Source organism: Oreochromis niloticus, linkage group LG1, assembly GCF_001858045.2.
Source record: "Oreochromis niloticus isolate F11D_XX linkage group LG1, O_niloticus_UMD_NMBU, whole genome shotgun sequence".
Classification (NCBI taxonomy): Eukaryota; Metazoa; Chordata; class Actinopteri; order Cichliformes; family Cichlidae; genus Oreochromis; species Oreochromis niloticus.
This window is the reverse complement of record NC_031965.2, coordinates 1882880-1894506: the sequence shown is the minus strand read 5'-3', so window position 1 is coordinate 1894506 and position 11627 is coordinate 1882880. Positions and strand designations below refer to the sequence as shown.

Below are 11627 nucleotides of genomic sequence, written 5' to 3'. Positions count from 1 at the left end.
TTATTAAATTGCAAGTGGAAAAAGGATTTTGAACTGCAGTTTATTAAATTGCAGGTGGAAAAAGGATTTTGAACTGCAGTTTATTAAATTGCAAGTGGAAAAAGGATTTTGAACTGCAGTTTATTAAATTGCAAGTGGAAAAAGGATTTTGAACTGCAGTTTATTAAATTGCAGGTGGAAAAAGGATTTTGAACTGCAGTTTATTAAATTGCAGGTGGAAAAAGGATTTTGAACTGCAGTTTATTAAATTGCAAGTGGAAAAAGGATTTTGAACTGCAGTTTATTAAAGTGCAATTGGAAAAAGGATTTTGAAATGCAATTGGAAAAAGGATTTTGAAATGCAGTTTATTAAATTGGAATTCAAAAATGAATTTACAATTGCAGAATTTATTCTACAATTCATTATTAAAGCACAGAAATTTTTATTTCGATGTGCGTGGCTCTTGTGGTCCTCCATATAGGAAGACTTATTAGTTTGTGTAGCGCTTATCTGCGAATACGCTGTACTTCTACTTGTAACCCTATGGTCACATGACTCCGGTGGGAAATTAAAAACTCAAAATAATGTCACGGTTCTTCGAGATCTTCAGACCTGCATTAGTCTATTTATTACTCTGTCACATTTACAATACACATTTCACAAATAACAGATGAAAACCGTAATAAATCCTTTACAGCAGGAAAAAAAAAATCAGATAGTCATCATTAAATATCTATATATCTTTGTATACTTTAAACATGACGTCTGTCATCCATACGCCCCGGATACTGACTCATTCCACTTTATTCACAGAATCTTCATGCTAGAGCAGGAACACTGAGCACGGAAGTTCCTGTTCAGCCGTTTCATTTTCAAAATTTTAGAATATATTTAGACAAGAAACCAGGAGGGCCTCACACATTTCACTCATTGGTTTTGACGGAAAATCACACTGACCACCAAACATGCTGGGAAAACGTAGCACTACCAACAGAAATCCACAGTAAAGACAACCTGGAGGGATGTTTTCATGTTTTACCACATGGAGCTGCACAGGCTGAGACAACGTACCGTGTCCTTGGTTTCTGCTCATATTGAATTGCAAATTCTTCCTCTGCTGTTTTTGTTTTGTTTTTTTTTAAAACAGCTGCCGTGCGCAACAAAACACAAGGACTGGAAGCAAATTAAGACAGTCACAAGTGTTTGAAAGTCAAATGAGTTTAAACAAAGACGTCGCTCTGACGAACCAGAATCATGTCATTCCTTTCTACTATACAAAAAAACAAAACTACAGTACATCCTTCAGTTGTATTTTTGTGTGTTGGATCATTTAACCTAACAAGCAAGAAAGGAATGCACACAACAGCAACTGTTGAAAACCGATTTACACCTACAAGTGAAGAAAGTGGGACTTGAGCATCAAACCATCTGGGCCTTTAACACCAGGCTGCAACTGTGGGGAACAAAAAAAAAACAACAACTGAATGAAATAATGGTAGGAAGGAGGCGGCTTAGAAGATGGGAATGTAGTTGTCGATCTTGGCGCGGTGACGCTGGGCGATGCACTCGGCGATCCAGACGATGTTCCTGCACTCTTGCTCCTTCAGCTTGACGTAGGCGTAGAAAACACTGAAGTGGAACTGGTTGAGGAAGGCCAGCTTATTCAGCTTCACCTACAAACACGAAGGAGGAAAGACAAGGTTAGTACTGACGTCAAAGAATGAAAAATGAAAACAAAAGACGTGGTTACGGTTGACACAAAGGGATCCAACTTCAATCTCTCTATTAGCTCAGCCCAATCTTTTCTAAACTGGCAGTTCAGTTTCATTTTCATGCATATTTCAGATACTCATTATTGCAGAGCTTGTCAGGTATTCATTTACTCAAGATGCTGGACTAAAATGGCCTGTATTTGTATAGCGCTTTACACTACATTCAGTCATCCACCCATTCACACACTGCTGATGGCAAGCTACTTGTAGCCACAGCTGCCCTGGGGCGCACTGACAGAGGCGGGGCTGCCAGACACTGGCGCCACCGGGCCCTTTGACCACCACCAGTAGGCAACGGGTGAAGTGTCTTGCTCAAGGACACAACGACTGAGACTGTCGGAGCCGGGGGGTCGAACTGGCAACCTTCCGATTACAAGACGAACTGCCAACTCTTGAGCCACGATCAACTAAACTTTTTTTTGCACACATTGCAACACAACTGATATGGTAAATGGACTGATTCTTCTACAGCACTACTCTGCCAGAGTACAACATTCACCCATTCACATGAGCACTGTCTAACTACTACTCACACACATTCACACTCCGATGGATGCATCGGAAAGCAACTTGGGAGTTCATATCTTGCCCAAGAATATTTGGCATGCAGACTGGGGGGGAGCCAGGGATCGAACAGTCAACCTTCCGATCAGTAGATGATCTACCTCCGGAGCTACAGCCGCCCCACCATGTCAACAACTTTACATGACTTCCACGCAGAAAACTAAACACAAAATCCCAAACGCCATAAATCTCCATGTTGTCTAACAAAAGCAGTAATGAGTTAAAATCTAGTGTAAAAGGTTCTTAGTCTGAGTGACAATTATGCACATTTGTTCATTTTTCCTTTAAGCAAAGCCATCCTGTAACAATGCTATCATAATTATAAGAAAGGACATTATTTGAAGATGCTCAAAGTTGTAAATACCACAGTTGTTTTTTTTCCCCAGTTGTGGCACTGATTGGCTAAATGGCCATCATCTTTTCTGCCTATAGAAGAAACTAGGGATGTGCACTAGTCAACTAATCATCACTAGTCTGTATCAGACGTACCAGTCGTTTAATGGTTTTATATTGACGCCCAATGCCAGTAAATGTTATGCAGGCGTCTGCCACAAGATGGAGCTTCATTGTTGAGAAACAACATAACTCTGTTAATCTAGGCCCGATCACTTGTTAAGACTATTACTGTTACTTCATTTAAAGGTGAAAGATCGCGGATACAAGCGGAAGAAAAGAGCTTTCTCCAAAGGATGGATGGGCTCTTCTTTAGCACAGGGTAGAGCCAGCTGAGGCAGTCGCTTCTGGGTACGATATTCCTACCGGGAGGAGGCACCGGGGTACACCCAGGACACGCTGGAGGGATCATCTCCCTGGGGTGGCCTGGGAACACCTCGATGTGTCCTTTACACACTTTACCATTGTTAATTTGTCATATTTTAATAATAGATGAACATCTTTTGTAGTAACCATAAGTATTGTCTTGATGCATGCTCGATCATCCAGGTAAGTAAATCCCCAAAGGTCGATTCTGTTCGTCTGGACGTTTTCAGTGGGAGAAACGCTACGTCCAGATGAACAGAAACAACCTTTGGGGAACTCTAAGTATCATGTTTAGCATCGGTCTATGTGTTTTTCCTCACTGTCCTTTGGAGTATAACACGTAATGCACAATGTGAGGTGCTGCACAGTTAAGCGGCATGACTCATTATTAAAGAATGTGAATAAATGGCTTTATTTTGAGCATTTCTGGGGTTCTCAAATTTAACCTGATATCTGAGTGTTCTAGTTGGACAGTCAGATTTTTTTCTCCCCCTTCACTTTCCTGGCTTGGAGAAATGATGGGCTTCAGAGCTGGAGCTGTTCCAGCAATCATCATGGGGATGTGAGGTGTTTGGATAATAATACGGACAACCTGTGTGAGGCGATTAAGGCTCTCACACAGTCAGATAGTTGGATGTGTGTAGTGTTGCAGTGAGACGCAGCCACACTCACACCATGTCGTGACTGTACTGGCTTTACTGGGACGTAAGAAACTCTGCTGAATAAAATATTCTGAAGGCAAGACAAATCACTGAAAATGAATCTAATAACCACACATACAGACTAACCTGCATTAATCCAGCACAGTTAAAGTCAGCATGCTTGAAATAATAACAGCTTTGAACAATTAGTTCAAATGTAGAGGTCTGTGATTATTACACGACAGAGGTTAATACTGAGTGTAAAAAGGTCTTTGTGAGGGAGGGATGCATGTGCTTCACCTCATGCTCAAAGAAACGGTCCTCCAGGGTTTTATCTCCCGGGTTGCTACCAGCGCCCTCAAACAGCAGCTTGTATTCCTGAAGATGCAAGAACAAGTTTATGCTTTAACACAGACGTTAAACTGAAAGATTGAACCTCGATGAACAATGACAGACACCAAAGAACAAACTGGAAGATGAAAGTGCAAACAACGTGAAACATAAGAGTTCAATGATGTTTCTATGGGGAATTCTGCAGGCCATTTCTGAACTTACAGGGTAAAAATCAGCTACAGCCTTGACCTGCTCATAGTCATCAGCACGGGCCAGCTGAGCAAGGCCTTCTGGGTAAAGCTTGCCACAGTGGGGAAAGAGTTTGGCACGGTCCTCTTTGGACAGCTCTGTGCCAAACGAGTTGATGGTGATGATGAAGGCTCTCCTGTCAGCTTCAAACTGCAGATACAGAGGCGAAGAAGAACAGTGATGAGTCAAGTTAAAGACGCTTCAGTGTCTTCATGAGCAAACCTGCTCAGTGATAAAAGACCTCCCAGAGAACCAGAAGGAAGATTAGTGACACGTTCCTAAATCAGACTGAGGCCTCACCTCCAGAATAGGACACATGGTGTCAGCGGTCGTTCCTCCCAAGTTGGAGCAGAACTTGTAGAAAGCCTCCAGATAAGCCTGAGAGAATAAAATCTACTTAATGTATTTTACATGACAACTTTACATAAATACATAACAATTTCATGCCAGTTCTGAATTTAAACTATATAACAACTAGTCTGAGCTTGGAAAGAAAAGCGTCTGGACTTCTTTAAGTTGCTTGAAGACGTTTCACCTCTCATCCGAGAAGCTTCTTCAGTTCTAGGGTCAAATGGTGGAGAGTCCCAGATTTAAGCTCTGTGGGAGTAACCCACCGAGAGGGACAATGGACCCCCTAATGATCCTCTACCTAATCACTAGGGCTGCCACGATTAGTCGACTAGTCACGATTACGTCGACTATTAAAATCGTCGACGACTAATTTAATAGTCGACGCGTCGTTTGAAGCTTTGTAAGATCCCAAAAGACGCAGGAATAAGTAGTAGTATTTAAGAGTGTAATAACGGACTGAAACAGAAGATGGCAGCACTGCATGTACAAGGATGCCAGCTGCCGTTAAACCCCGAAGAAGAAGAAACTGTGTTCCAGAATTCATAGCGCGGCCCAGCGCAGTTGTCAACAATGGCGGCAGCTAGTTAGTTTTAATATTACAATTATTATTCTTTCTGGGTCACAAAATAAACGTTTAACATATTTTCAGGTGTACATTTTACGTCCAATGGATGCATGATCTGATTAGTCGACTAATCGCAAAAATAATCGGTGACTAGTCGACTATCAAAATAATCGTTTGTGGCAGCCCTACTAATCACATGAGCCAAGGTGTGAAAACGGGTGTACAATATCTGTAGTTGTCTACTAGAACACAACTGCCAGAGAGTTAAGTAAAGATCTATACTGTGGTCATGTTGCTTTATCAGTATTAATGTTTAGGTTGGAACAATTGTGCTCGACTGCTGTTGATCTTAATTATTTAACTTTCATTGGTTTTTGACTTGTTTTCTTCTGTTGGGAGTAATTATGGTCTTTGAATTTCTGTTTCTTTAACCGAGTTAACTTCTGAGTTTCAGCTTTTACTGTCACATTGTTGCCTCTTTTAGCTGTTATTTTATTTATTCACTTCCTTATGTGGACAGATTATGCTTTTTGCAACACATTGTGATTTCACCTGGAATGACATGCACTTTATAAATAAAGCTTAGCTCAGTTATTAATAAACTCTACCTTGTAAAGGGTGTTACGAATGATTTCAATGTTCATTTCATCCAAGTCCTGCTCAGATATGCAGTCCTGGAAGAACGCAGCTATTGAAAAGGAAAAAAAAACAGAAATCAATATTTAATGTTTTCCTCAGCTTTGGCGCCATCTCCTGTTCAACATAAGACATCACAATTTAGGTTTTACACCCCTGCTGGTTGGTGCCCATTCAGAGTAGGTATAAAGTTATCTTAAGAACAATATACAAATGTCACTACAAATGTGTTGCATACAGACAAACATTATGTTACTGCTTTGAAAAGTGAAAGCTAAACGCTACACTGACTGAAGGTGTGTGCGAGTTACCCTGACCAAATGATGGTGACAACTTTCAGTCAAACTATAAGCGACTCAAGTCTTTAAAAAAAACAAAAACAAAAAACAAAACAAAACAAAAAAAACAGGAAACCAAAGAAAGAAAATTCATAAACTTTAAAAAGGCAGAGCCACCGTTGTGAGAACCAATTTGAGTTTTAGATTTAGGGGAGTGATAAAGGGTATTTTGTGGGCCTTTTCTTATTGCATAAAACCCCTGAATATTATTATGATGATGGAAAAGTCATATACAGATACTCACCCAGTGGTGTGTCCACAAGGATGGCATTGTAGAGCTCGGCGGGGGTCTGCGCAATGTTGACCGCCTCCATCTGTTCAAAGCTGCCCAGCGGGTGACACTTGGGCACCAGCTCAGAGATGGCCCGCTGGTGCAGAGTGCCCGTGATCAGCAGGATGACGTTATCAATCATATAGCTGTAGCTAAAGCCCAAAGGAAGGAGGGGAGGGATCGTCACAAATGTTCTATACTGTTATACTTTATCGCTGATAAAAGTTTCAGTATCACAGAAATGTTACTTTACCGATTAATGGCAAATACTTTACAGTACTTAAAAGTACTGCAGTGTCTACTGTTATTTACATGACTGTGACAAATTTTAAATTAATGAATAATATGATACTCAGAAATTGTGCTAACAGACGTCCATACTCAATTCAACTCGACAGGTTTTGCTTACGTGATGAAGTCCATGAAGCTGGCCAGTGGTTCATACGACTGGTTTCTCATGTGGCGAAACTCCACCACCATCTTCTCCTTTAGCTTGTCGTCAATAACGGACACGGTGAGAGGAGACGCCTCGTTTGCCAAGAAGCTGCCATAATCTGTGCTCTGCAGGTGGAGCTTCAAGTCTGCAGGACAAACAGTTAGTTAGGACTCTACTATTCTAAGGGTTTAAGTTTGAAACTAGAACTGTGTGTGGCTATAAATCTAGTTTTATATTAAAATATAGTTTCTTTGTTTAGATGCTGGCTAATGCAACAAAAAGCAGTATGAAGGTTTTCCCATAATGTTACATTACTTGGTCATTTAAGAATTGTTAAATGTAGACTTGCAGTGTTGTACGGCAGATTTTATTTTCTATATAGAATTTTGCACTTCACTGACATCTCAAGATATTTTTTTTTCTTTTCAAACCAATTTCTCAACAGATTTGCGGTCCAACTTTCAGCTGCAGTGCCCCTGCATTTGTTGCTGTTCCTGTCTCTCAACCCAACTGCTAACTTGACTAGAAATTTGGCTACCTGGTCTTGGTTGTGTCCTAATCTGTCTCACGTTCATAAGTCTCTCTTGGAAAATAATTTTAATCAAACACCTTGAAGGGACTGTTGTAATTTGACGCTGAAATGTAACTGAACTCATCCCTGCCCGCTGTGTGCAGGTGATCATAACACAAGAAGTGTCTGCTATAAGAAAATCTCAGTTATATTGATGTTAGGTAGTATTAGTTAGCAAGATGTCAACCGAATGGTTACAGAAAAGGTAGAGAAAATGTTATTTGTTGGAAGCATCGATGTTAACAGGAACACTGTAAAATATCTTCTGACTATAATTTCACTTCCCATAAAACTGGGAAGTGAGCAATAAGCAGCAATATAGGATTAGTTTAAGCTAGCTACGCAGGATACAGACATAGGACAGCAAGCTTGACGAAAATTATTTCACCTTTAACGTGTGGCAGTTATCGATGTTGAGCTTGACGACTAGACAGTAACAGAAATTGGGACGATTTATAGCGAGAGTAAAACAGACACTAACGTTTAACAGCTAACTAGCTTTAAGCGCTAGCTTGTGGAATTAGCTGGCGTCTAGCTATTAGCCGCTAGCTATCAATTTTAACTCACCTTCCAGCGTCTCACACTGGACGAGATTTAAATAATCCGCCTGCGACAGAATTCCAGCTTTGAAACCTCTCACCAGCCCCTCCAGGTAGCCGTTATCGACGTTAAAATAGAGCTCAGAAAAAGGCATCCTGTCCGACCGTCAGATCCGTCTCTGCCACAGGATTCACTTTCAGTCCGGCTGGTTAGCACTAGCATCAGCTGACTGAACCACGTGACAGTCAGTCACCTGCTCATGACTCCATTATGGTATTGACAAATGACTGTAGCTGTTTGTATTCACAGTTTGCTTCATTACCGGCTCTGTTTCCAAAACACATGATATTTGTAGGTTTGCTTACAATAATCAGTCCGCTGTAACTGTATGCCAGGCGTTTTTTTAGCAGCCAACATGAACGTTTGCACATTCATAACAGGAAGTACACATAACCCAGAGAGAACCACAGTGACACCTGCTGGAACTCTCCGTAACAGCAACAACAGCAGGCAGTATGGACAAACATAACATTGCTGTTATCTACGTCCCCCTTTTCAGTTTTTTTTTCTTCTTAGTTTTGCACTTCTCAGGCCAACCCAAATCAAACAACATCACCGTAATGGAAGAACTTATCAGGTTATGGATTACACAAAAAAAAATGAAGGTTCAAATGTCAAATGAAATTCACGGTAATCATTGTCATAACTGTGACAAGTATGCAATAACATAACACGAGATAAGACACATTTCGAAACAGAAATTACAGCACCAGTGTGCTTTTAATCCACATATTTACTATTCGGTTTAGACACTCTACCAGATCTGGTTTGGTACAAGTTGTCATCAGAGCGTACTTGGCATTTTGTAGGTGTTATCACCTGTTCTGACTGTTTTGTGCCATGTTGTGGTGGGTCAAGTTGAACTTGAATTGTTTCATGTTTGTTGGTTTGTGTTTTATTGGGCTCAGTTTCATCTGCTCGTTGAGATGTGTCCAGTTCATTTTGTGTTGTAGCGAGCTTTTCGGGTTGAGGCTCGCTCACAGGCAGAAGATGTTGTCTGTTGCGCCTGTATTCTTTTCCACCCGACTCAATGACATAAGAGCGAGGCTCAGCACATGCCTTACTTACAACTCCAATCTTGTCATGTCCTCTCTGTGTTTGTAATCTCATCACCTCGTTTGGTCTTAATGGACTGAGCAGCTTGGAGGACCTGTCGTAGTGCTGTTTTTGAATTTTACGCTTTTTTGTGAGTTGAGTTTTGATAGTGGTTGTCACTTTTGCTGTTGGTGGTAGCAGTTTTTTGCACACAGGAAGGGTTGACCGCGTTCGCCTTGATAGCAGCCTCTGTGCTGGTGAACCAAGAATGTTGTCTTGTGGCGTGTTGCGTAGATGTAACAGGTTCAAATAGAAATCAGTTCCATCTCTTTTTGATGTTTCAAGGAGTCTTTTAGCACTCCGGACAGCTGAGTCCATTTGACTGAGGAAACTCAGGGCTGCTTGTGACATGTACAAACTCCCAGTGTGTGGCAAACTCACGAAAGGTCTGGCTGGTAAACTGGGTGCCATTGTCTGAGTACAGTTTTTGTGGTATCCCATGTACTGAGAAGTGGCGTTTGAGTTTGTTAATGACTAGGCAGATGTTAGGTTTTCAAGTTTATCTATTTCAAACCATCCAGAATACGAATCCATGAGCACAAGGTAGTGGCGGTTGTCCCATTCGAATATGTCTGTGGCTGTGATGGACCAGGGAAGATCAGGAATTTGGTGTAGTTTCAGGGGTTGTTTTTGTTGGTGAGGTTTTAGACTGTTGCAAATGCTGCATGATTTGACTTTGTTCTCAATGTCAGAGTTTATTGTCAACCAGAACACGCTGTCCCTTGCTCTCTTTTTTGTAGACTCCATGCCTGGATGTCCCTTGTGTAGTTCCTGTAGATGCTGGCTCTGTTGCCTTTCATAATGACGTTGTTGTCGATGATTAGTTCATTGTGGTAGCTGAAAAATGGTTTGATTTCTATAGGTACACTACTCACTTGTTTTGGCCACCCCTGCTGGACGTAACGAGCAAGTGTCTGTAGAGTAGCGTCCTTCGAGGTGTGTTCGGCAAGCTCTTGTAGGCGTCTTGGTGAGATGAGCTGAAGTGACATTACCTCGAAGTTCCGCCCCTCTTCCTTTACAGGTTGCTCATCCAGCGTTGGTGTGCGAGAGGGTGTGTCTGCAATGTAAAGGTGTTTGCCTTTCTTGTACACCAGAGTCAGGTTGAACTTTTGTAATCATAGCATCATGCACTGTAGCCGTGCCGGAACTGTGTGGAAAGGTTTGTTTTGGATTGTGACCAAAGGCTGGTGGTCAGTTTCAATCACCACTGGCTTTCCGTAGATGTAGTCGTAAAATCTGTAACATGCGAACACTACAGCTAGTAACTCCTTCTCTATCTGAGCGTACCTTCTTTCGTTGGAGTTAAAGTTCTTGATGCATACGCCACAGGTTTGTCGTCCTGAAGGCATGCAGCCCCTAGACCATGTTGGGAAGCGTCACATGTGAGAGTCACTGGCTTGTGCATGTCATAGTACTGTAGTACTGGTGGGCTGGTGAGGCACGCTTTAAGTTTGTTGAAAGCATCCTGCTGATGTTGAGTCCAGCTCCACACCACATCCTTGTGAAGCAACTGACGAAGTGGTGCTGACAGTTCACTTAAATTTGGGATGAACTTGCCCAGGTAATTGATCATTCCCAGGAAACGTTGGAGAGACGTCTTGTCCTCTGGTGGTGGCATTTCATTGATAGCGGAGATTTTAGTTGGATCTGCTTTTAGTCCTTCGTCAGTGAATATGTGTCCCACGTAGCTCACTTCTTTAAGTCTGAACTTGCACTTTTTTGGATTCAGTTTGAGGTTTACTTGTCTGGCCCTCTGCAGAACTTTTTTCAAATTTTTGTCATGCTCCTCTATTCCTTTGCCTCCCACTAGGATGTCGTCCACAATCACTGCGCATGGATATCCCATGAATATCTGTTCCATGGCTCTCTGGAAGACTTCAGAAGCGGTGTTGATGCCAAAGGGCATCCTCAGGAATTTGAATCTGCCGAAGGGTGTTGCAAATGTAGTGAGGAGAGATGAGGCAGGATCCAGTTTGATTTGCCAGAAAGAGCTCTTTGCATCCAGAACTGAGAAGATGGTTGCTCCAGACATCTGAGCAGCTACTTCCTCCACAGTTCGCATGGGATGGTGAGATCACATTAGTGCCTTGTTCAGATCCCTCGGATCAATGCAGATACGAACATCATCAGTATTCTTTTTGTGTGTTGCGACCATGTTGGATACCCATTCTGTGGGCTCCTCCACTGGTTCAATTACTCCCAAGGCCTGCATTCTTTGGAGTTCCTCTTTAACTCTTTTCTGCATAGGAACAGGAACACGCCGTGGAGGGTTGACGACAGGTGACACATTTGGAGTGAGTTTCATTGAGTAGGTTACAGGTAAGTCACCGACTTCATCTTTAAACAGGTCTGCATATTCGTGGAACACTTTCTGCGCCAGTGTCTCATCCTGATCTGTGTCAACATGGTAGACTTCCTTGCTGAAACTAACCAGTTTCATTCGCACACTGTCCTTTAATCCGATGA

General features: G+C 41.9%; 1 protein-coding gene across 1 annotated transcript; it reads right to left on the bottom strand.

Annotated features, from left to right (window-relative positions):
* Positions 1-576: 576 nt before the first annotated feature.
* On the bottom strand, positions 577-8401 carry LOC100705898 (V-type proton ATPase subunit d 1). Its single transcript, XM_003456885.5, has 8 exons — positions 8034-8401; positions 6869-7040; positions 6433-6611; positions 5823-5902; positions 4599-4676; positions 4272-4448; positions 4017-4094; positions 577-1653 (listed from the first exon to the last, which is right to left on the bottom strand). The coding sequence occupies exons 1-8, from the start codon at positions 8158-8160 to the stop codon at positions 1492-1494; spliced, it is 1053 nt and encodes a 350-aa protein (XP_003456933.1). The 5' UTR covers positions 8161-8401; the 3' UTR covers positions 577-1491.
* Positions 8402-11627: the final 3226 nt, after the last annotated feature.